Source organism: Microcebus murinus, chromosome 10, assembly GCF_040939455.1.
Source record: "Microcebus murinus isolate Inina chromosome 10, M.murinus_Inina_mat1.0, whole genome shotgun sequence".
In the NCBI taxonomy this organism is placed as follows: Eukaryota; Metazoa; Chordata; class Mammalia; order Primates; family Cheirogaleidae; genus Microcebus; species Microcebus murinus.
Window position 1 is genome coordinate 4,460,993 of NC_134113.1, and position 26,242 is coordinate 4,487,234.

Sequence of the window (26,242 nt, forward strand, 5' to 3'; positions counted from 1 at the left end):
AGAAACAGTCACTGCTTTAGAAACACCAGGATTTTCTGACCCAGCCTCCCCAAGGGCAGCCTGTGCGAAGACGTGAAGGAGGAGGTGGTCTAGAAGGTGAAGACGTCCCTGCCATGCAGGTCAAACCTTTGTTAAATAATTGGGAAATCCTTTTAAAACAGTCACCTGAAAAATGTTTGATATTTGGGGAGAAAGTCTCTGCCTTGGAAGCTACCTGCAATAAATTCAGTCCTGTTAACTGCCTACTCTTGAAGGCTGTTATTGCTGGTTTCAGTTCTTAGACGAACTTTTAGGAACTAGCTTAGAAAAAAAAAATGTTACACTGGGAGGAGAGGGAAATGTAAAGTAACGCAATCCACACACTAACATACAGTTTATTTGTAAATATACAGGTTGACTGTGGAAACATGCTGTACTTTGTGCTTGATTATCAAAATGACGAGAACAGCTGGAACATTTACATGAGGAAGGGAAAATACTTGTTTTGGGGGTTAAAAGATAGTACTCTTTTCCTTACAGCCTCATTGAATTGCCTCCTCACGTAACCTATATGTACGTAAACCAACAGGTCAACATAGTATTCTTTCTGACTTGTGGATTAAGGGTCTTTCATCTTGGAGTCTGACTTTAATAAAACAACTAGGTTGCCCCATTTGAAATAACCATGGTTTTTAGTGAACTTTGATATTCTGAATAAACAATTTTGCCCAAAATATTTTATCCAACTCTAGAAACCAAGTTTAGTCTGTTAATGGGCACATACATATCTGCTAGTCAACACGCCACGTCACCTTAGGAACGTTATCTAAACCCTGGGCCTGGGTTTTCCCAGGTGGAATCACCACTTACCTTCCGGGGCGTGGCGACGTGGCAGGGAGACGGGGCCACGTACGGGGCTGGCACAGTTCCTGGCGATTCTGATAATCATTGCTTCTCCCCGAAATGTGCCCAAAGGGTATTTTTAGTAGTTTACCCTCCAGTAACAGTGTACGGAGCACATGTGCAGGTTGCTGCCCAACTCCGAACATACTAACAGCTACTGAATTGTATCCTTCAAAAGGGTGTTGCTAGTCCCACATCCGCTTTGAGAAGTCCTGTTGCAGCCCGGCCATCCAGTTGAGAACCGACAACAGGGCTGGTGCAGGTTAGGCACAGCCTTATTCTTTAGATAGCACCTTTTTATTGTCATGTAAATAGTTCCATCAGATGTTAATAGTTCAGGAAAAATACTTTGATGGACAACAAGTCTTTGCAATTTTTTAACTGGGCAATACCTTTTATAAACTAAATGTTGAATAACTTAGGAAACTTTAAAAAAAATGAACATGACTCCAAAATACAGCACCATCCTGTTAGAATTTAATGTTAGTGCCTTAATAATAATGTTCTAAATTGCAAAAAATTAGTTACATAAAGTCAAAATAGTTACTTCTCTTGATCATTTTGAGGCCTAGTTTTCAGATGTCTTAAGAGAGCTCAGCTCTTTGAGACTTGTGAACAGAAATCCCAGGCACATTTACTTTTTCCAGAGAAACACAACCCCCTAAGACTTGTTTCTTTGGAAAACCTGCCCTGAAGCCCAGGTCCCAGAGGCTTTGGGGACTAAACAGAACACATGGAAGGCACCCAATGCTTGCACACTGGTCAACACTCGAGGACATATTACTCCCACTCTAATCTGTGGAAACCGAATCCAACAGAAACCCTGGTCTGATGGCTTGGAAGTGGTTGTACCCCCCCTGCCCCACAGGGAGTCTGCTAGTCCGTCTCTCCTTCATCCCCAGATCCACTTTCCTCTTGTCCAGGGAGGTTTCTGGTTGCTCCTTTTGCACGATTCTCTTCCTCAGGTCTGTCTGATTTGTTTTAATGCCAAGTGCATCACAGAGGAACATAAAATTGCCAAACACTGATTTTGTTTACTTTCCATTTATTCACATTTCATGGATTGTTACACTTTCTCAGTGGGAGCACTCAAAATCTAATACAAACTGAGATTATATTGTCTGACGATTCAAGTATTTTAGTTTTAGAAAACAATTTCCTATTTAAAATAAAAACAAACAATTTATCCATTCGATTGCTAAGTTTTACAACTGTGTCTGCATCCCACGGAGAGTCCTCAGTCCTTACCGTGATTGCTACTGGCCAAGAACACACGGTGGCCCTGTGTTCAGAACTCTGCATTGGAAGAGGCCAGTTTGGGTGAGCTCACTGTCATTTGCACACACCACAGGGCAAATCAGTTAATCCCCACCTCCCAAATGAGAAGACTCGGGTTTGGGAGTTTGCAAAGCCTTCAAATCCATTGCGCCTGCAGTTTAAGTCTTCTGAAATATCAGAATAAATGACAAATGCTCAAAAACAAACTTGTTTAACTTTACCGAAAGACTCTCAGTGAAAACTTCATTTGAACTCTAATAGTAAGGTAGCATATTAGTTTTTTTTCCTCTACCTCAGAAGAGGTAGATTTTTGGCATGCAGCATATTAAAATGTGATTTAGAATTGAAATTGTAAAACAGAACAATCCTCTTAAAGAACAATCAGTCCCTGAATGGTCAGACTTGTCCTTCCGTGGAAAACACAACCTAAACTTTAAAAACTGGACATGTTTTCAGTCTGTAATTCTAATAATGAAGACTGCACAACAAATTTTTTGCCTCCTGGGAATGCACAAAAGGATGAGATGGATACATCAGTTTTTAAAAAAGGCCACTGGGATACTCAGTATTTGTCAAGATGCAAAGCAATTTTAGAATTAACAACAAAAAAATACACATCTTACTTTAGGCCACATATATGTTACAATTTATGGATTCTCAAACTAAAGATGAAAATTTCGGTCCACATTAAACATTTTTAAGCCTAACTTCTAATATTTTGTTAAAAACGAATTAAACTAAACCCACAGGTCAGAATTAGCTGTTAACACAGTGGGGAAAAATAGGTAAGCCCTCCAGGGGCCCCTTGCCCCAGGTAACAGACAAGGAGTCAGATTTTACAATAAAATCCACATATACTTAGGCTCTTTTATACTAATACATAATTAAAATGGAGACCCAACAAGTTCCTAAAGCATAAAAGAGTGATTTTAAGAAAATATCACATTTTGAGTTACACATCACTTTTTTCCCTGTAATTTTCACTTTAACAGTGATAGTCTTAGCAGCAAAATTTGCTGGGAATGTTAGAAAAAAAGAAAGCCACACATATCCACTAATTATATAAACTATTTTTATGGGAAGGGCAGCTAAAAGGTAATCCAATCACCATCTTTTCATGCCATTTTTTGTAAACATTCCACTATACATGCAGGCGCTAACAAAATACTGCAGCAAGGCTGAAGTGTTCCTCAAGATGCCGGAGCTTGCGGTTCCAAGCTGGCACCCGGAGCCTGTGTGGCTACGCTGCAATGTACTGGAATTTGTTCCCCTTATTTCCTCTTCATCCTTTAACAGTTGGATAAACCTGATGTGAACTGGGCACAACCACATGCTTACTATAAATCATCTGTAACAAAAACTCACATTCTCAATTCTAAAAAGTGAATGTGAAAATAACTGTCACTTCCTCCCTCGGTCGCAGAGTGTAGCCAAGCCTGGCCACGCCCGGCGGCCGCGCAGGCACGCCTCTCTCCGCACGTGCTCACGCCGGGCCAACTCTCACTGCAATCAGAAAACAAAGTAGAACAAGGGTCTCGCGATAAACGCTGGCCCAAATACCACACCCCATGTACTTAAGAGTTAACCATATTTGACCATAAAACTGAACCCCATTTTACACACACAGATTGTAGTTTTAAAAAAGCAACTGTACTATCCACAATTATTCTGACTACTCTTTTCTAAGTCAGAACACAGTATGCACTGAAGATCAGAATATGCAAGTGTGAGCCCTTGGGCCCCGAACCTGAGCCTTTAAGTAAGATAAGCTAGTTACCAGTTTTAGATGATTCATGAGAAATGAAAGTAGAAATTTAAACATTAAATTCTGCATCTGATGCATGTGCCCAGAGTCTTCAAAGAATGCTAGCGGTAGTTACCTGACAGCTCTGGAGAAGTGACAGGGATCCTTGTGCATAACCACAGCTCCCTTCCAAATGGACATACTGAATATCTTGTTTGTAAAAAAGTAAATGGATATTGCAGATATCAAATGTATAATATACTGCTGTCTAAAGTTAAAGGCAAAATTTACACTCAATTTTCTCTTCCATCACCTCATTACATTAGTTTCCTAGTGAACTCACTGGCTCATGTGTAATCAAAGTTCCTATGCACTTCACTGCACAGGCAGCTTTTCTATCCACAGGGCCATCATGGTACAAAGGACTATAAGCATCATTATCTTCCTTTTCTAATATGGTTTCACTTTGACTTAACTTTCTTTTCATTAGGGTTTACTGTCCATGGTCTAAAAATGGTAAGCTACCAAATTTGTGCTTTTAAACCTCATTCCTGGCAGGCCCCCCTCTATCTTAATTTTGTCTTTAGGGGGATAAAGAAGTTAACAGCACCTCATGAATAAAACTACAAACCCAAACCTACAAAACTAAGAAACTCAAGCTATTCATTTCCTTTTAAAATGAAAAGGCAGTTCCTGGATTATATATGGTAAAGCAGCCCACAGGGGTAAAGGCCAATGTCTGCGAATAATAGACTCGTGACTAACGCTGAAGGTGGACATCTCGTACTCACGTTTCAGCTTAAGCATAAACCCTAACAAAGCAAAACACACACATCTGTCACAGCACGGCAGCATGGTTCATTTTTCATTTGGTTAAGAGTGCTCGTCTCACAAGCCGGCCAAGCCCACAGGAGAGGTGAAGAACCATCCAGGCAAGTTCCTTTCTGGACGCGGCCTGTGGCCACCGGAAAGCCTCGCCCGCGGCGGCAACAGCTGGAACACCCACGGGTCGGAAGAGCCTTTGGGAAAGCTAATCGGTACCCTGATTCCAGTCCTTTATGAAATCACTTACAGTTAGTTTAATAAACATTTAAAAAATCTTCCAAAAATTTCATTGAAATGTATTTTACACATTAGACAGTTCTTAAGAAGGGAGAATACAGTTTCTTGACACTTAATATTTAAAGGTTTTATTGGCCATATTAATCTTCCTCACAAAAGTTTTAAGTTATCTATAAGTTCTTAGAATGTCAAAGAAGAGAAGAAAAACTGACTGAGTTTAAGGGGCGTGGGGGGAGCAGCAACTTGGCAACGATTCCTCAGTTGATGTCACGTGTTCAGGCATCTTTTTTCTCCAGTAAAATTTTGTGCAACTCATCTGCATCCTCGCTAGTTTTTACCCGAATTAACATGGTAACTGGGGTAGTGGCATTCTTCTCATCAACAGGTGGATTTGGAACACAGACAATAAGTACGTTATTTTTCCCTGTTCGGGTACATGGCATATTGGGTGGAATCAGAACATTCAGCAATATGTTGCCTGCATTTAAAAGGAAAAAATGCATCAAAGTTATATGAACTCTAGCTCCATGAAAGGAGTCTATAATACTCTAAACATTAAATACTGAAGCAACTTATGTTTAATGGATCTAAAATTGGGAGCCATCAGGAATGTCACAAAATCAGGCACTGTTCCCCAACAGATACCAGCAGTGTCCCTGTCACACCGTGCGACCTCTGCCCTTCTTCCTGCCCTTCCACAGCCCCTCAGAACCACCAGCCCTCTGAACACTGGGTGTTCTTGCACCGAGAGAGAACACATCAGCGCAACCCAGGGTCTTCACCGCGTTACATGAACACCGAACCTGTCACGGAGGCAAGCACAGCTCGCTGAGAAACAGTGACTTTACTGTGATGTTATTCCAGATTAGTCAAGCCCATGGGGAAAAAATAACATCTCCCAGGAGCTTCTTTCTGCAACACAGCCTGTTGCGGTCTACCACTACCGCCCACTTCATCTTAGGCCTGCCCCCCTCGTCCCCCGGCTACTAGTCTCTCACTGGACCACCTTAAGGACAAAACGGGGGTGGGGGTGGACAGCAATACCTTAGTGATTACTTGCTATATATATAAAAAGATTCCTTTAGGCTGGTCTGATGTTGGTGGGTTATCAGAACTTATTAGCATTAGTGTCACTAAAGTTGGTATATGACCCCCTACTACTAAATTTGGCTGATAAAAAATAAGAAAGGATTCCTTTAAATGGTTAATTCCCCTTGGGCATTTGTTAAACCATCCAATTAATCTATCGCTTATTAGTCACACTTTTATTACAAAAGAAAATGAAAACCATTTTGGTTATAGCTTTTAACACATCTACATTTTCTTACTATTTTCCTGGTACTTGAAACTAAATATAATCAGTAAATATAAGATGAATCTGGCCTGAATGATCTCAGTTCCATTCCAAAATACACATTAATAAACTCAAAAATCTCAATGACTACGTCAACAAGTTAAAGGCTTTTCTATATGATGTGATTATGATCACGTTGTGCCATTTGAAAAAGGGTACCCACCTAAATTGGTGTCCGCCCGTACCAAAAGCTGTGTCTTCTGGTTTGCTGTAGGTTTTAAATGCAGAGTACCTACACCTTTCTCTTTAAATTCATTGTCTTTCTTGTAAAATAGTTTACACCTGTGGTGAAAAATAATAGGTATGATTAGGCATTCAATGACAAATCAAGTCACACAGTTTCCTAACCACTCTTACAGTTGTGTGGAAAATTTGCATTAAATGAGAACACAGGAAGCTTCAGGATAAATCATTTATTGATCCAAATTGACTGGGTCTGGGCAAAAACCAGAATAAGAAAATCGGCTTATACATTCTAGAATCCCTCCCCATTTTTTCAAATTAAACAGACGACTCTATGAAACTTTTTATAACACTTTCTGAAACAGTGTTTTCTTGAGTGAGTCAAAAATCACAGCTGAACATCTCTCCTTCCCTGCTCTGCTCCTGTGGCCTTAAGCTTAAGGAGCTGATGTGTCCTATGAGGATAGGAACAAATACAGGGTAAACACCCTGTCTTGCACCTCCCCCACCTCAATTTTTTCCCTCTTTTTCTTTTCTCTTTTGAGACAGAGTCTCACTTTGTTGCCCAGGCTAGAGTGAGTGCCATGGTGTCAGCCTAGCTCACAGCAACCTCAAACTCCTGGGCTCAAGCAATCCTCCTGCCTCAGCCTCCCGAGTAGCTGGGACTACAGGCATGCGCCACCATGCCCGGCTAATTTTTTCTATATATATTAGTTGGCCAATTAATTTCTTTCTATTTATAGTAGAGACAGGGTCTCGCTCTTGCTCAGGCTAGTTTTGAACTCCTGACCTCGAGCAATCCGCCCGTCTCAGCCTCCCAGAGTGCTAGGATTACAGGCGTGAGCCACCCCGCCCGGCCCCTATTTCTTATTTTAAAAATTCTCCTAAAGGCTCCATCAATTTTGATTACCACAGATGTTGAAATAAATTTGGAAAACATTCTTAGGCAAGGCCTAACTAAAGCTAAAGTAATTAAATGTCTTTCCCAGCCTCCCATGCTATACAATCTTAGGTTATTAATAATACAAACCCACCATCTGCTCATCTGATTTACTTTAACTAGAAGAAAACTCGCCAAGTCAGAGTCACTCCTTTATATCATCTAAGTCGTTCAATTTAAAAACAAGCAAAAGGAATTACTGGCTTCTTTTATTTATTTTTTTGAGACAGAGTCTCACTCTGTCACCTGGGCTAGAATGTGGTGGCGTCAGCCTAGCTCACAGCAACCTCAAACTCCTGGGCTCAAGCGATCCTCCTGCCTCAGCCTCCCAAGTAGCTGGGACTACAGGCATGTGCCACCATGCCTGGCTAATTTTCCTATATATTTTTAGTTGGCCAATTAATTTCTTTCCACTTTTTAATAGAGACAGGGTCTCGCTCTTGCTCAGGCTGGTTTCGAACTCCTGACCTTGAACGATCTGCCAGGATTACACTCTCTCCCAGAGTGCCAGGATTATAGGTGTGAGCCACCACATCCCACCTGTTGGCCTCTTTAAAAGTTCTCAAAAAATAAAATAGCACCTGGGAATACCACAGGATGTAGTGATTTGTTACATTCAAAACTGCTGACTCATTATTCTGAATGAAATTTTTATATTAAAAAATATCTTGAAAGCTTCTGAAATGGCAGATATTATTTTTCACTAAATATCTTTGTAAAAAGTAATCTCCTTTCATAGAGAGGAAGATAATTGAAGTTTTCCTTTGCTCTTTCTTCCGAAAGAAGCAGTTCTCATTTTACAACAAATACAAAACAAAAACCAAAACAAAAGCTCTCATTATTGGAGGAAAGAGAGTTTTTATACATCCTAAGCAGGAAGGTATGGTTACTGTGTATAACTTTTCAGTTGTGAGAAAATCTAGAAAGGCCAACCAGGTCTCTAGGAAGGAATCAGAGATGCTCCCAGATTAAGAGAGAGAAAACAGAACCTGAAATCAGCAACTAGGAGATTTTCTTTGTGGGGGAAGGATGAGGTAAGAGAAGGAAGGAGAAAAAGAAAGGGAGAGAACTATAAGAGGTCAGGAAAATCATAGAAAAGCCCATCTCTAAAGCACTTTAAAAAAGCTAAAATCACAGAAAAGACTAAGATATACCCAGCAGGAATTCCTAGAATTGGTTTTTAAATAAGCAGGCCAAGAATTCTTCTGGTTCCGTTTCAGAGCAGGCCCAGCTTGACGCCCGGACTGGATGCTCAGTAAAAGTTCCATGAGGACAATGTTAATCCCGCCTTCTCCAGACCAGAAGCTTCCATTTCAGGGATTATGACTTACTTTTTGGAGTAAAAAGCATCCTCTTCTTTTACTTCAGTAACTACTACTTTGGGTGGTTCCTCATTCTCTTCTTCATCTCCACCTTGTACAAAAATGACACCAACTCAGCAAGATTCAAATCAAGAGCTTGAAAAAGTGATTGAAGTTTGTTACCTACCATCCTAAACCTCAACCTGAACATTTCATGTAAGTGGATATAGAGACTAAAACTAAAACACTTAATTTTGGGAGGCGGGGGGGAATACCTGCTGGATTTTAATTATTTTGTGAAAAATAAATTTTTGACGAGAACTTATTTCTCAATTCTAAAATAACTTCCAATTTATAGAAAGCCCTAGAATGAAAAGATGTCCTCGCTTATAACATTTACAGAAAAATACTCATTCAACACTCAATTATTTATATTCAGATTACCCACTGGAAAATTAAACCTCAAAAAGGCTTCTAATACCTTTATCCCTAATGTCCCTGTGACCACATCCACAACATCTCAAGGAATAACTGGTATCAGCAATGCCCAAAGATGGGGGAAAAAATAAATGTTTTCTACACGGCAAGCAGTTAGAGAAATCATCCCAAAGCCAAATTACCCAAAGTGTAAATAACTAAAGCTTTATTTTGAATTGCCACATAGCTCACTGCTCTGAAACCAAAGGTACCCCAGTGACCCTCCCCAGTGCCTGCCCAAACACAGGGGGAGATCTAGGACACTATTTAAATGCAAATAAGGGATCCTCTTAAAGAGAACACAGCATAAACCTCATTGAAAAGCACTTTTGGGCCGTGAGTGGTGGCTCACTCCTGTAATCCTAGCACTCTGTGAGGCCAAGGCGGGCGGATTGCTGGAGGTCAGGAGTTTGAGGTTGCTGTGAGCTAGGCTAACGCCATGGCACTCACTCTAGCCTGGGCAACAGAGTGAAACTCTGTCTCCAAAGAAGAGGGGAGGGGAGGGGAGGGGAGGGGAGGGGAGGGGAGGGGAGGGGAGGGGAGGGGAGGGGAGGGGAGGGGAGGGGAGGGGAGGGGAGGGGAGGGGAGGGGAGGGGAGGGGAGGGGAGGGGAGGGGAGGGGAGGGGAGGGGAGGGGAGGGGAGGGGAGGGGAGGGGAGGGGAGGGGAGGGGAGGGGAGGGGAGGGGAGGGGAGGGGAGAGGAGAGGAGAGGAGAGGAGAGGAGAGGAGAGGAGAGGAGAGGAGAGGAGAGAAGAGAAGAGAAGAGAAGAGAAGAGAAGAGAAAAGAAAAGCACTTCTGTTTAAGAAAAAAAATTCTGGTGTTCAACCAATTAGGTCACATTTAAATTGTAAGATGATACTATATTAAGGACAATGTGCCCTAGAATGTCCTCAAAGAGTTTTTAAAAAATGATTCCTGAGTTAGGTTCTCCTGGGTGGGCCCCTGACATTGGTTATTTTAACACACTAGCAAGTCTTTCTGATGCATGAAATGTGGTAACCTTGAGATAAATAAGGTGTTTATTGAGAGGCATCCTGCATCCATTAGGGCTCAATTCAAATGCAATGTTACTGTGTCCAGGGACAGCCTCAGGATCATGAAAGACTCCATTTGTCTAATCTAAGAGGGCAGAGAAGAATAAAAGGGGATGCTCTTATCCTACCCTTTGCCCTTGAGGGCCCTAGCCCGAGGACAGACTTGGAGGTGGGGCAAGATATAACAGTAAGGGAAGTAGCTCCAGTAGCTCCAGCTAGTACTGCAGCAGGCTCAGTATGGTGATTCTTCCTGAGTAGTGCACTTTTAACTGCTTATAAGTAGGCATCTTTACAGACATCATCTGTTCGCAACCACCAGGTGATGAAGAGGCATTATGACATTACCCAGCTTCTTACAGCCAAGAACAAAGGGAGTGGAGGGGCTGCAACCGAGGCCCAGATGTTTTGCCTGGCCTGGGACACTGACAATACATACTGCAGACATGTCACCACTGCTGTCCTCCTGGAAAGGTGGTGCACCAGACCCATAGGGAAAACACTCTTCCCTATGGCTAGGAAAAGTCTTTTAAATTTATAGTCAAATATTGTGTGGCCACATGACTTTATATATAACCGAATCCCCTAAATATAAGTTAATTCAGGGAATATTCATAATGAACTTTCCTAAAACACAATTTTCAAAAAAAATCATCATTATTTTTTGGCTGAGCCTCACTGTCACCCAGGCTGGAGTGTAGTGAGTGGTGTAATAGCTCACTGCAGCCCTGAACTGGATTCAAGTGAGTAGCTGGGATTACAAGCACGCCCCATCATGCCTGGCTAACCTTTTTTTTTTTAAGAGATGGGCTCTTACTATCTTGCCCATGCTGATCTTGAACTCTATCACTCAAGCAATCCTCCCACCTCAGCCTCCCAGAGTACTGGGATTAAAGGCATGGGCCACTACCACTGCCCCTACCTGATCTCACAAAATGTTTTTAATTAGCTACTTTTAATGTATCAAAAGCCAAGTGTTTGATACTTTTCAAAAAAAATTGTAAGATGTTTCCATATTTGTCATTTTATGTTTAATATTCTTAACTCTTGTAACAACCCTACAAAATAGGTCTTATTCTATTTTACAAATAAGGAAACTGAGACTCAGAGAAGCTAATCAGCTTCATCCCGGATCACACTAGGGAATGATGGAGTCACAATGCAAATCCAGATCCACCCCAAATCAAGTCTAGCTTTTTCCACTACACACAAAACTTACACAAATCTAAAGCAATATTTACCTTTGCATTCATTACTGCCACCTTCTGCTTGGCTCTCCAGTGTTTTAGTGGAAAGTGGTGAAGAAACTGGATTACTCTGGGTAGTATCTTTGCCAAATAAACTGGAGTTTCCAGAGGAAAATGAAAATCCAGCCACAGGGCCAGAGCTTAGTGAGCCCAAAACAGAGCTATCAATTTTCTTGCCAAAATTAAACGAGGCACTTGTTGCTCCTAGTGACGGGTCCATTTTCTTTTCAGACACAACCTCAGTCTTCTTTTCAGATGTATCTTCGGTTTTGTTGCCAGAGAACAAAAATGATGACTCTTGCTGTAATTTTGTTGAACCACATAGGGAAGGAGACTGTGTTTCAACCAACGTCTTGTCAGCTTCGCTTTGAGAATTATTACTGACACTGTTTCCGTGCTGCTGTTCAATGTTTGCTAAGTATTTCTCATAGTCTTTAAAGATGGGTGTCAGGTCACAGAGTGGGTTTGCATTCACGTGCTTCACTATCCAGTCCCGGACAGAGCAGTTCAAGGCAGCCAACTGCTTGTTATAGGTGTTGCTGGCGTAGGCTTTGCTAGAAGCAAAGCCAGAGGAGGAAGGCTGCTGACTGTCACCATTAGTTTTGGGATTTGAAATCTTTTTATCAACCAAGGTGGTGGGGCCATTTGCAGCCATAGAACCTATAGGAAATTGAAGATTGAAGAATTTATTTATATAAGTTGATTTGATTAAACCATCTAGATTTTTATACCACTGTCTTCCTATTTTCTGCTTTTACTGTATCCTATTTTTGTGATAGCTCAAGAAGTATGTGTTCAAGAAATAATCTTTTCCTTCAAAAAGATGACTATTTCAAACAGAACTATGAATATATTAGGTTAAGCGTAAGACTTAATATCCAAAGTTGCCGGGCTGAACAGCATCAAAGCACAGTCAACCCTTCCTAGCTGCAGGTTCCTCATCTGTGCACTCAGCCAACTGCGGATCTCAAACACAGTGTTGATGGGACACAGGACCAGTGATACAGAACGCTGACTTCTATCTGGGGGTTCTGCTGGGCCAACTGCAGGAACTGAGCACTGGAAACGGTCCTGGAACCAGTCTCCAAGGATACCGAAAGAAAACTGTAATTAAAACCTTAACAGAAAATGCTTATTTTAAACCACATTAAACACTCTGCCGAATTAAAATCCAATAATATACTTTCAGAATAATAAGCTAAATACAATCCAACCAGTGAGGATCATTTCCAAGATTTTAGTCCATGATCCCATTCTCTGTTGCTAATTCCAAGAGCTTCTGACTAACTCCAGCAATCTAGGATAGGGCAATCAACACATCCTGTGCCAAAACGAAGCTAGCCTGGAAGGCCCATGACCAGGGACAATGTTGTCTGAGTCCCCAGCAAGCATTTTTGTATAAGGTGCACAGAAAGCCCTGGGTAGACGCATAACGAATGAGTGGGCAGGAAGAGAAGCCTCAGTGGGTCTATGCAGTGCTTCCTTTTCTTCCTTTGACTTTCAGGTCAATTCTGAGGGTCATTCTCTTTCACAGCTGAAGATTCTGAGGCTTACAGGTTAAGGAATTTCACCACTGTCACAAAACTGGTAACTGGCAGAGGTGAGAACAAAACCTAGGTCTCTTTCGGCTCAAAAGGCTGTATTCTACTCACTCATTCTGTGACAGCCAACAACCCTTCAAGTTCCAGCCTTTACATTATTACCCTGTTCTTGCTCACACAGTCCCAGGACTCAGGATAAGTTCAAGAAAAACCTCCTGCAAAGTTATTTTTCATAGATTATACTTAAATAGATGTGACTGGGAGAGGGGAACCTACTTACCGAAGGCTGCCTTGGTCTCTGTTGCCACCCGTGCACTGGTGAAGGGAGGGGTGATAGCTGTGCTGTTTCCATTTGACAGTCCTTCTAGAGGCTTCCCTCCAGTGCTACTACCAAATCCAGAAAACCCTCCTCCTCCAGAAGGTACAACCAAACCTTTAAAACCTTTAAAGGCTCCTCCGCTATCAGACTGAAATATGAAAAAAGATTACGCATTAGGCAAGTATACTTTCTGTCACCAAATAAGCAAGCAAGCGACAGCATCATTTTGGCTAAATAGTACCCAGACTCCGAATGCAATTAGCATTTTAGAAACTGCTGGCACAAGCAGAAAAATAAAGTGAGATAGAAAGACACTGTTTGTGAGAATAGCTCTGCAACCCAAAACTGCCTTCCTGAAATAGCAAGGATAGTCATAATTTATGGCAAATTATTTTAAAAAATGTACTAGGACGTAAAAGGTAACAAAGACGAATGCAATACATTCATGTACATACCACTGAGTCTCTAAATAACTGAAAATATTCTCAATAACTAAATCCCAGTCAAAGACCAATTGCATAAAAAAGTTGTAGAAATATGAAGTTAGATTAACTAAAAATATTTTACCCACTACCCTAATTTCCTAAGAACATCTGTAGCTTTCAGCCTATGGAAACTTAAGAAGATGATCAAGTCTCAAATCTAGATCTTCTGTCAGGTGAGCAATCCAGGGCAACATTTATTCTTATTTTTCTTACTTCTCTTTTTTTTTTTTTTTTTTGAGACAGAGTCTCACTTTGTTGCCTGGGCTAGTGTGCCATGGCATTAGCCTAGCTCACGGCAACCTCAAACTCCTGGGCTCAAGCAATCCTCCTGCCTCAGCCTCCCGAGTAGCTGGGACTACAGGCATGTGCCACCATGCCCGGCTAATTTTTTCTATATATATTTGAGCTATCCAGTTAATTTCTTTCTATGTTTAGTATAGACAGGGTCTCTCTCTTGCTCAGGCTGGTCTCAAACTCCTGAGCCCAAAGGATACTCCCACCTCGGCCTCCCAGATGGCTAGGATTACAGGTGTGAGCCACCGTGCCCACCCTCTTACTTCTTTCTTAAACTTTCTTTAGCAAGGTCTTTCTAGTATGCCTTTTCTCTTTGTGCTAGCCTGCTCTCATCTCCACCACCCTCTGATGCTCTGGAAATGTTTGGCATTCCTTATGAGATTCTAAAGCTGCTCTCTGTCCCGGGAACTTCTGGAGAAAGGTTCACTTTATAGTGCGCTTTGCTAAGCTCACTGCAATTTAAAATATTTTCTTTTTTCTTTGAGACAGTGTCTCACTCTGTTACCCAGGTTAGAGTGCTGTGGCGTCAGCCTGGCTCACAGCAACCTCAAACTCCTAGGCTCAGGGGATCCTCCTGCCTTAGCCTTCCAAGTAGCTGAGACTATAGGCATGTGCCACCATGCCCGGCTAATTTTTTCTATTTTTTTAGTAGAGATGGTGTCTCTCTCTTGCTCAGGCTAGTCTCAAACTCCTGAGCTCAAATGATTCCCTCCCAGAGGCTTGCCCTCACCCTCTCAGAGTGCTAGGATTACAGGTGTGAGCCACCATGCCCACCAAAACACCTTTTCTTGTTCAAAGTACTGGTTGAGGTTGGGCGCGGTGGCTCACGCCTGTAATCCTAGCACTCTGGGAGGCAGAGGGGGGAAGATCGCCCAAAATCAGGAGTTTGAGACCAGCCTGAGCGAGACCTCATCTCTACTAAAAATTGAAAGAAACTAATTGACCAACTAAAAATACATACAAAAAGTTAGCCGGGCATGGTGGCGCATGCCTGTAGTCCCAGCTACTCAGGAGGCTGAGACAGCAGGATTGCTTGAGCCCAGGAGTTTGAGGTTGCTGTGAGCTAGGCTGACACCACAGCACTCACTCTAGCTTGAGCAACAAAGGGAGACTCTGTCTCCAAAAAACAAAACAAAGTACTGGTTGAACCACCACAGGGGGTAGTATTCTTCACCAAACTTCCAAGAGAGTTCATAAATCTGAAGTTTCCACATAAATGGGTTATAATCATGACCTCACCAAAAAATTACTTCAACTGGAACTTCTTCATTTCCTAAATGAGCCAGTTAGCCTATATATTATTGTATCTTTTTCCACAGAAGTTTCAATCACATCTATAGAAAATTTCAGTTTACTGCCCACTTAACACAGCTTAGATTCTGATGCTCTAAATTTGATTTTTCATCATTCAAAATCAAAATACATCAAACTGATAGCTATCATTTAAAAACAATGATTCATGGACAAGCTGTAAAGCTGCAAGTGGCTCTTTAGCCACATGTTATTTACAGGTATTTTAGAAATTGCTGACAGTAAATTGGCTCTAGAATCGTAATAAAATTAAAGAACCACTAGTTAAAACAAAAACTAAAAAAGACATTCAGAAAAGTAAAAGTTGAACGAGAAGATATCCACTTTGGCTCCATAGGCTGTCCCCTTGTCCCATGCATCATTCTCTGGGAAGGAGCCATCAAACGTCACTCAGCCCAACCTCTACATCCACCAGCTAGCCACCAGTCTTAACCCTGTGCACTTGCTTGCTTTTATTTTGATTCCTTTATTCTACTCAGGATTTAAGTTTTTAAAATACCCAAGATTTTACAAAGCATGGCAGAATAAAAAACTAGAGTTTCTTTTCATACAAACTTATTTATTTGGCTTTTTTAATATTTCAAATTATTGATACATTCAAAGAGTAATTTTAATCTCTATAATTTTTGCTAGCCGTGTCGAGTCACATTTGACATCTGAGCGCAAAGATGAATAATGCAATGATGAAATAAGGCAATAATGAAATTAGACCAGAAAAAAATAGGAATTGAAAAAAAAAGTGATGTTCAAGAGATCCATTGTACAACATGATGACTATAGTTAATAATAATGTATTATATACTTAAAAATTGCTGAGAGTAGATTTTTAAGTGTTCTCACCACAAAAAAGTGAGGCAATGTATTTGTTAATCAGCTCAATTCAGCCATAATGTATACAGAGTTCAAAACATCACACTGTACACCATAAACAGACAATTTTTGTCAATTAAAACATAAGTAAAAGTCTTTCAGCAAAATATAAATAAATTAATTAATTTAAAAACAGCAATCCTAATCTCTAGAGTTGGTTCTCAGATCTCCTTTCTTGGCAGTGCAACCTGAGTTAACATGAAATTCTACACAAAAGAGCTCTTACAGCTCCAGGAAATCATGTCACTCTAAAGCAGGCAATGGAACAAAGAATGTGTATTTATTACATTAGCCATTACATTTTAAATACGTCTAGGTGACTATATGGAACCACTTGAGAATTAATTTGCTATGTGACTGTGTATCTCTGCCTTGAATTGCATATATATCTATCTCCTAGGAAAATTGTAAATACATTTTATTTTTGTAATTGGAATTGTTTTCCTATTAACATATACCATCATTTATGAGATGTTTTGAGCACCAGGTTTGCTATAGTAACTCGTTGTAAATTTCTAACTGTGACTGCCTCCCCATATACCCCACCTATCCGCTCCCTTTCTTATATATTTTCAAACTTAAATCTGAAACCCAAAATGCTCCAATGAGCATTTCCTTTGAGTGCCATATCAGTGCTCAAAAAGCTTCAGATTTTGGAGTACTTTGGATTTTCAGATTAAGTATACTCAACCTGTGTAAGAATATATTTCACCCTTAACCACTTTGGTACAGCACTAACCAGCCGTGAAACCTTGCCCATAGCCGGCACTCATAGTCCGCACGATAGTTTGTGCTGTGCATTGATGACAAATCCATTTTGCTCTTGTGTGATGAGGAAAGCTTTAAACACTGAAAGCTTGCTTTCCTTTACAGGCAGCTTTACTTGTAATGTAAATCAGAATAGGTAACAGATACATGTATATTTTCATTACGTGATTTTTAAATGTTCACCATTTTATTTTGATAAATGAAAAATTAGAAAAGTCATTATCACAGCTATTGGCTAAAGTCAACACTTGGCTGTGAGTGTCCATCTGTGACTATCGACTATAGTCGATGCTCGTACCGAGGTGGTTAATAAAAAAAAATGAACACTGCAAAATGTGTGGTTTATTCCAAAGCTGCCACCCAGTATGTTCAAAGTGGCTTCTCCTGCCTGACAATAGATGTCTACAACACAAAGCTGACACTTTATGGGTCTGGAATGTATCTGAGGAGTGAGGACTATACTGGGGAAAAGTTGTTAAATGCTGAGTGACCACTACAGACTGCATGATTTCAACTCAAGAGTTACAACTCATCTTTTATCTTTTTGAGCATAGGAATGAAACATCTTAGTATACTATACTGTCATACTAGAAAGAAAACTGACACATGAAATGCTTCCAGCATAGTGAAAGGGCTCCCCCTACCCAGGCCTTGATCCCAGGGAACAGATAATGTTCCCTAAACAGATTACGGCTCACACCCGTAATCCTAGCATTCTGGGAGGCCGAGGTGGGAGGATCCTTCGAGCTCAGCAGTTCGAGACCAGCCTGAGCAAGAGACCCTGTCTCTACTAAAAAACTAGAAGGAAATTAACTGGACAACTAAAAAATATGTATCTAAAAAAAATTAGCCAGGCATGGTGGCGCATGCCTGTAGTCCCAGCTATTCGGGAGGCTGAGGCAGGAGGATCACTTGAGCCCAGGAGTTTGAGGTTGCTGTGAGCTAGGCTGACGTCACGGCACTCTAGCCTGGGCAACAGAGTGAGACTCTGTCTCAATTAAAAAAAAAAAAAATTCTGAATATACTTACGTTTCCATCTGATACCATTTCTCCTATCTTTTATGTTGCTATCTTTGTTTTTCCTCTTCATATTGTCACTCGACTTGAATTTTTAAAATATTTATCTTATTTCCTCAACTGGATAAGCTCCCTTTATTAAGGTATAGATTTCATTATTATTTTTTTCTATCTCCCATTACCTACACTAAGAAGTAAGCCATTTTAAAAAAAGCATTTGTTGATGTGACTGCTCCCAGAGTTGGAAATGCTCTGCAACTCAGAAATCAAATTAGTATTTAATACCAAAAGTTGTAAGAAACAGTGCTCACTCACTTCAAATCCAACATTTCTACGCTTTGCTTTCTTTATGGCTCTATTCTTCAGGACTTCCTCACTGGCCACTGAGAATGTTCCCACCTGCAGAAGTGTACAAATTAAATAGCAGTAAGATAAGGCCCAAAAGGAGATAAAATGCTGAGCAAAAAAGCTACAACAAACTTATCTATATCTTATTTTATAATATTGTTAATACTGGTAATGTGAATTACTGAGAGGGCATGTTAAGAAAAAGTTTATGTCCTAGCACTCTGGGAGGCTGAGGGGGGTGGATTGCTCGAGGTCAGGAGTTCGAAACCAGCCTGAGCAAGAGCAAGATCCTGTCTCTACTATAAATAGAAAGAAATTATTTGGCCAACTAATATATATAGAAAAAATTAGCCGGGCATGGTGGCACATGCCTGTAGTCCCAACTACTCGGGAGGCTGAGGCAGTAGGATCGCTTGAGCCCAGGAGTTTGAGGTTGCTGTGAGCTAGGCTGATACCATGGCACTCACTCTAGCCCGGGCAACAAAGCGAGACTCTGTCTCAAAAAAAAAAAAAAGGAAAAGGAAAAGTTTATGTCTATTCTCTCTTTTGTATATTCCAATTCCAGTTAGGCAAATCATGAATCTCCTAGAATCTACAAATCTAGGCTTCAAAGCCCAATCCAGAGAGAGGGAAGATATAAACAAAAAGTTTTGAAAAGACTAAGACCATCAAAACTTTGGTGCAGGTTGGGCATGGTGGCTCACGCCTGTAATCCTAGCACTCTGGGAGGCCGAGGCGTCAGGATTGCTCAAGGTCAGGAGTTTAAAACCAGCCTGAGCAGGAGTGTGACCCCGTCTCTAAAAATAGAAAGAAATTAATTGGCCAACTAAAAATATATATAGAAAAAATTAGCCAGCCATGGTGGCACATGCCTGTAGTCCCAGCTACTCGGGAGGCTGAGGCAGGAGGACTGCTTGAGCCCAGGAGTTTGAGGTTGCTGTGAGCTAGGACATCATGGCACTCTAGCCCAGGCAACAGAGTGAAACTGTCTAAAAAAAAAAAAACTTTGGTACAAAAATATTCATGACCAATTCTTCAAATATTTCCAATGTATATTCTAAGATATTAATAAAGTATAGAATAAAATATCAGTTTTCTTTTTTTTTTTTTTGAGACAGAGTCTCACTTTGTTGCCCAGGCTAGAGTGAGTGCCGTGGCGTCAGCCTGGCTCACAGCAACCTCAAACTCCTGGGCTCAGCAATCCTATGCTTCAGCCTCCCGAGTAGCTGGGACTACAGGCATGAGCCACCATGCCTAGCTAATGTTTTGTATATATATTTTTAGATGGTCAATTAATTTCTTTCTATTTTTAGTAGAGACAGAGTCTCACTCAGGCTGGTTTCGAACTCCTGACCTCGAGCAATCTGCCTGCCTTGGCCTCCCAGAGTGCTAGGATTATAGGCATGAGCAACCATGCCAGGCCCACAATCAGAAATTTGATAAAGAGAAGATCTTTGGCTTTGTTTAAACCCTTCATTCTGACCCATGTAAGGCCAGAATAAAATATTTCCTGTGCAAAAATTCTCATCAACAGGCTGGGTGTGAAGGCTCACGCCTATAATTCTAGCATTCTGGGAGGCCAAGGCGGGAGGATCATTTGAGGTCAGGAGTTCGAGACCAGCCTAAGCAAAAACGAGACTCCGTCTCTACTAAAATAGAAAAAATTAGCTGGGCATGGTGTTGTGCACCTGTAGTCCCAGCTACTTGGGAGGCTGAGGCAGAAGGATCACTTGAGTCAAGACTTGGAAGCTGCTGTGAGCTAGGCTAACACCATGGCACTTTAGCCCAGGCAACAGAGTGAGACTGTCTCAAAAAAAACAAAACAACAAAAAAAAAACCCTCAAGGTTCGAAACCAGCAAGAGCGAGCCTGTTTCTACTAAAAATAGAAAGAAAATAATTGGCCAACTAATATATATAGAAAAAATTAGCCGGGCATGGTGGTGCATGCCTGTAGTCCCAGCAACTTGGGAGGCTGAGGCAGTAGGATTGCTTCAGCCCAGGAGTTTGAGGTTGCTGTGAGCTAGGCTGACACCACGGCACTCACTCTAGCCTGGGCAACAAAGCGAGACTCTGTCTCAAAAAAAAAAAACACAACAAAAAACAAAACTCATCTACAGTTATTTCAGATTATGTTAAACTTAACGGGATCCCTACATCCATAGAAAGGACTGCTGCACTTGCCCCAAGTTAAATGTAATTAATTAAATGTAATCTTTCTACCATTCATTTCATTAGAATATTTTCAAATGGGAGCTCTTTCATTCCTAGATATTTTAATATCAAAGCAAATTATTATATGATAGTTCAAATCTTACTATAGCACAAAATGTAACTGTGCTGAAGATCTAAAGAAAAATCCATAATCAAAGACTTAGTTAAAAAGTATCAAGTAAGTTAAAGGCCCATCAAAATATATTTGTGATTTTGGTATCCCTGAACATATTAGAGTATGTGTATGTGTAAAGGAAAAAAATATTAGCACTAGAAAGATTCAGAAAGAAGGAAGTTACCAGTTTAATAAGAAGCTTCAAAACACTTTTGCAGGTTCTTTAAATTTTTTTTAACTTAGCACTATGCCATTAACTTGAAAGGCTAATTTGGTTAAAGATTTCCTTAGCTAAATGGTCTGGCAATATCAAACTGCTGGTAAGGCACTAGAAATACAGTTGCGTTCTATTCTTTATAAGGGAAAAAAACATTTCCTCAGGGAAGATCCTTTGCATTTTGCTGGCAAGGAAACTGGGCCAATCTAAATTCTGTTCCTATTAAATGCAATTGTTAGGGGTCTCAGAGCTATTATAAAAATAAGAGATAAAGCAGGCCTCCAAAAAGCAGTTAAGTAATGGATTACAGCAGACTGAGATGGTGGTGATGTACCACTTTTCACCTTTGAGCACAGTCACTATGCCAAGTTCATGACTAGCTCACTTAACTCACCTTTTAGTCATGACTAAAATATCATACTCAAATCCATGGATTTAGAATGCTGCAAGTACATGAAATTCAGGAGGAAGGTGCTTCCACAAAGGAGAGTATTTAAGGAGCAGGTGCTAGTAGAAAAGCACACCCAAAAGTACGTAATAAGCCTCTACACTAACAGGTTATAAGGAACCATAATACCTCCCATTCAGGATGTTCTTTACAATGTCTTTTAATTCTATCACAATCACAATCTTCATGAGGAATCTCCAAAATGAATTTACATGTATTAATAGAAGAAGCAGAAAATGATTCTTAAGGAAACTACTTTTTACCTCTTCAGCTTCATCTTCTTGATCCCAGTTCCTGTCTGTCAATTCCTTTTCGGCAATTCTTTTGGCCATTTTATCAAACCTAAGTTACAGAAAACAGAAGTAGGTGGTTTACTTTTCTACATCAAGATTTAACTCTGTAAGAATTTTAAAAGTGCACTAGCACGAAATGAGATAAAAAGGTTTCGGATGCCAGTAGAAACTGCTTTAATGAGAACTCTACAATGGTGTTGCTAGGCTTTCTAGTGTCACAAATCCAATACAAGATTATTTGAGGAGACAGCTGATGACTCCTAAGGAACACTAGCACTCTTTTTCTGGAAAAATTAAAACATCAACTGATTTTTAAAAAAATCTAGAATCCTATGTATATACAACCAAAATGTCCTTAACCAACTTATTCTATGCAAATTACACTTCCCATCTTGCCATAAGCAAAACTATTTTTAATTTTTATTTATTTATATTTTTTGAGACAAAGTCTCTGCTCTGCTGCCTAGGCAAGAGTACCATGGCATCAGCCTAGCTCACAGCAACCATAAACTCCTGGGCTAAATTGATCCTTCTGCCTCCTGGGAAGCTGGGACTACAATGTGCATACCACCACACCGGGCTAACTTCTTTCTATTTTTAGTAGAGAGGGGAATCTCAATCTTGCTCAGGCTAGCCTCGAACCCGCCTCAGCCTCCCAAAATGCTAAGATTACAGGTGTGAGCCACCATGCCCAGACTAGCAAAGCTATTTTAATATTGAAAATTCTCTTAAAGATGATTCATTAAAGAAGTTTATCTTTAGGTAAGAATTTTAATAAGACAATGGAAATATTGATACCTTCACAACATGAATACTTTTCTTCAGGATACAGGTCATAGAAATATATGTTTCCCAAGATTGAACATTTAGTTGTCCCAAATTGTATACTGCTAATAAATCATTTTAAACTTCAAAAAATGAATAATGTGGATGTGTTAACATTCTGAGGCCTTATAACCCTTCAAAAATAAACCATCAGCTTAACTGTTCTAATACCACAGTGTTAGGGGAAAGGGTAGGAGTTGGGGGACTGACAGTATTATCTATGCTTTGGATGTAAGCACCTATCCAAACAGGATGCTTGTGTGCATCCCCTCAAATTTGTAATTTGTTTTCTGATCCTAATGTCATATCCTTTGCTATTAAAACAACAACGAGCAAAAAAACTAGAACTAACTGAGAGCTCCATTGTGAGTACTGTGCTGCCTTCTCTGCTAACTCACCTACTAAATAACAATAAAAAAAACACCTTTCCATTTCCTCTGCTACCTACCTCACCCAGGAACTTATCAACTAGCTTTAGGCACCTGCCAAGGCTTAGACTGTTAAATAAGCTTAGACTCCTTCCTGGTAGTCTTTCCCCACTCTCATTTGCTCTCAACACCACAACCCAAAAGAGTAAGCTTCCTAGAAACTTCAAGGTCATTAAGACACTAACTTACATATTATCTATTGCTCTTCATTATCTACAGAACAAAATCCAAATACTGGCATTCCAAAGTCCTCCAAAATCTAATGCCCTGTATGGCAATTACATAGGGGCTTTTAGCTTTTAATACATCCTAATAATCTTTAAATTTTCTTCTGTAAGTATGTACTTTTTTTCTGATTACATAACAAATGATTTTAAAGTCCAAGATTCTAAAATATAAAATATGAGATTTAATGAATACATTTCCACTGCCTGGAAAGCAACTCTCTTTAATGCCTCCCCAAATATCCTTGGTCAAGTTTTGCTATTAATTTTTGTTATACAAACAAAAACAAATACAGAAATAGATGTAACTTCTTATTAAACTGCTCAGAGGCAAGATCTCCGTGTGGATTCTTCTAGGCATTCCATACTTTTTTTGTTTGCCTAGGGTAGAGTACCATGGCGTCAGCCTAGCTCACAGCACCCTCAAACTCCTGGGCTCAAGCAATCCTGCCTCACCCTCCTGAGTAGCTGGTACTACAGGCATGTGCCACCATGCCCAGCTAATTTTTTCTATATATTTTTAGTTGGCCAATTAATTTCTTTCTATTTTAAGTAGAGACAGGGTCTCGCTTTTGCTCAGGCTGGTTTCGAACTCCTGACCTTGACGGATCCTCCCGCCTCAGCCTCCCAGAGTGCTAAGATTACAGGCGTGAGCTACAGCACCCAGCTGCCACTTCATACTTATTAAAGAACATCTCCACCAGAGGGTAGAAGACATGAGAAGATGGAATGGTTATATTTACTACTTAAGATTAACTGTGGGGAGGGAAAAAAAGGTAGAGTTGAATGTGCAAAAACTGTAATAAAAATAAAACATCTAACACTCACATCTGAAGAGATAACTGGCCTAATAAAATGATCTAAATTAATTATGCTTCCATTTTCTAACATTAATCAAAGTCATATATAATCGAAAGGCAGGGACCTTTGTTTTGTTTACTGACATACTCCAAGTGCCCCAAACTTGCCCAGTTCATCACTGGTGTTTTGTTGTTGAACGAGTGACCTGGAGTACTGCATATGGTATTTGAGAAAATATTTCAAGATGCTGGCATCCCAGTTTTGCCACCTTCTAGCTGTGAGACCTTGGGCAAGTTATTTAATTTCTGTGCCTCAGTTTCTTCATCTGTGGAACAGGGAGTGTTATGAAAATTAAATGAAGTAAACAAAAAGCTTAGTTCATAACAGTGCCTGTGACAGAGGAAGGGCTTGATAAACATTAATTTAAAGAAACAAGTTTTGTCAGATGCAACGGCTATTTTTTTTTTTTTTTTTTACAAATAGTCAACCATGACCTATAAAACCTATAAAACATGATTTTCGGCGGGCGGGGTGCGGTGGCTCATGCCTGTAACCCTAACATTCTAGGGAGGCTGAGGCGGGAGGATCGCTTGAGGTCAGGAGTTCGAGACCTGCCTGAGCAAAAGTGAAACCCTCATCTCTACTTAACCTAGAAAAATTAGCCAGGTGTTGTGGCGCGCACCTCTAGTCCCAGCTACTGGGAAGGGTGAGGCAGAAGGTTCGCTTTAGGTTAGGAGTTTGAGATTGCTGTGAGCTAGGCTGACGCCCTGGTACTTTACCGGGGGCGACCGAGTGAGAGACTGTCTCAAACCAAACCAACGCCCCCCCCCAAAAAAAACCACCATTTTCCCTCCAGAATTTAAAAGTTGTAGCATAGAAAAAGAGAGTAACGTGAATGGTAAGCCAGACTTTAAGAATATTTTATTTATTTTACCAAATCCCTATTTTACTCAGAAGTATAAGATACTTCAGACAACACATTTTCTTTTTATGCAAGAAGAGGAAAAACCAAAAACAGAGAACCTCTTGTAAAGTACTTAAAACAAAAACCTAAGTGCCAGCTAGACCTATTATGAAAATGAGTTTAAAAAACGTTTGCACTTGTGGGTAAAAAGGCACCAAGTTTTGACATGGTGCCTAGGCACGAAGCGACGTGACAGGAAACTCAAAGTCTGGGAGACTGTAAAAGACATCATTTGCGCCCGACACAGTTCTGTGGTCGCTGCCACCTGGCGCGGCCCTGCCCTCGGAGTTGAACTTCAGCCAACATCAGGGGACTCCGAGATGAAAACAGAGGTGGCAGGACCTGAGAGCGAAACGAGAGAGCAAGGGGGCCGACCACGGGGACCCAAACGCCACGGGGAAGAAACCAGGTCGCCCAACTGCTTCTAAACGGACCCGCGGAAAGGGGCCGCCAATGAATGGCGCGAGGACGCAGAAAGCAGGCGACGCCAGGCCGAGGCGGTGAAGGACGGGGGCGAGAGAGAGGTGGGGCCGCCCCGGGGGGCAGCGGTGAGGGGAACCGCCGGGGGCTAAGCCGGGAGGCCCGCGCCCGAGCAGCGCCGCCCGCCCGGCCTCCTACCTCCGCCGGGGCCGCAGGGGCCCCGCGCCCGGGCGAGCCTTCCTCAGGTCGCACGCCGCGGCACCGAGGCCGGCTCCGGGCCCGGCTTCACACACAGCCCCGCCCGCGTCGCCGCTGTCATCCCGCCCCACCCTCCGCCTACCGGCTTCCCCGCCGCCCGCGCGCCCCTCCGCAGGCCCGGCCGGCGCTCCCGACCCGCCGCGGCTCCCCTCCGCCGGGCCCCGCACCCGACCCCCGCCCAGGCCCGCTCCCCGCCCTCCCGTCCCCGGCTCCCGCCCTCGGCCCCTTCCACTCCCGCAGCCGGCCGCCGCCTCTCACCTCCCCGGCGACCGCCGCGGTCCTCGTGGGGCAGTGGGCGCGGCGGCGAGCGGGCCGAGGCCGCGGTGCTCGCGTTCCAGGCGGCTGCTGGTCGCCCGGCTGCGCGCGCTCGGTCGCTTCCGGCGCGCCGAGAGCCTGGGAGGACTTGGTGCTCTGCAAGCCCGGACGCTCAAACACCATATCCCCCGGGGGCTCGTCTCTGTGCTCGGCGGCGAGGTGAGAGCCGTGCGCTCAGCCCAAGACGGCTGCGACGACGACGCGCACGCCCCAGGCCGCCATTTTATAACTCGAATCTGCCCCCAAAACGAAATCGGGGGGGGGGGGGGG

General features: G+C 41.8%; 1 protein-coding gene across 2 annotated transcripts; it reads right to left on the bottom strand.

The window, feature by feature from the left end:
• Positions 1-1,910: 1,910 nt before the first annotated feature.
• Positions 1,911-26,242, bottom strand: NUP50 (nucleoporin 50). 2 transcript variants are annotated; one of them, XM_012757474.3, is made up of 8 exons: positions 25,916-26,242; positions 21,708-21,786; positions 18,420-18,503; positions 13,321-13,507; positions 11,494-12,159; positions 8,775-8,856; positions 6,484-6,602; positions 1,911-5,444 (listed from the first exon to the last, which is right to left on the bottom strand). In XM_012757474.3, exons 2-8 carry the CDS (start codon positions 21,774-21,776, stop codon positions 5,242-5,244), a joined length of 1,410 nt encoding a protein of 469 aa, XP_012612928.1. In that variant the 5' UTR covers positions 21,777-21,786; positions 25,916-26,242; the 3' UTR covers positions 1,911-5,241. The 2 variants fall into 2 exon arrangements, with proteins under 2 accessions (XP_012612928.1, XP_012612937.1); XM_012757483.3 differs by lacking the exon at positions 25,916-26,242 and adding an exon at positions 25,598-25,746.

Excerpts from the sequence above, each read along its gene's own strand:
- NUP50 (XM_012757474.3), bottom strand. The coding sequence starts at position 21,776 with ATGGCCAAAAGAATTGCCGAAAAGGAATTGACAGACAGGAACTGGGAT. Across the intron at positions 18,504-21,707 it reads AAGAAGATGAAGCTGAAGAG|GTGGGAACATTCTCAGTGGC; the intron begins GTAAAAAGTAGT and ends ACACTTCTGCAG. Across the intron at positions 6,603-8,774 it reads GATGCTTTTTACTCCAAAAA|GTGTAAACTATTTTACAAGA; the intron begins GTAAGTCATAAT and ends TTTTCACCACAG.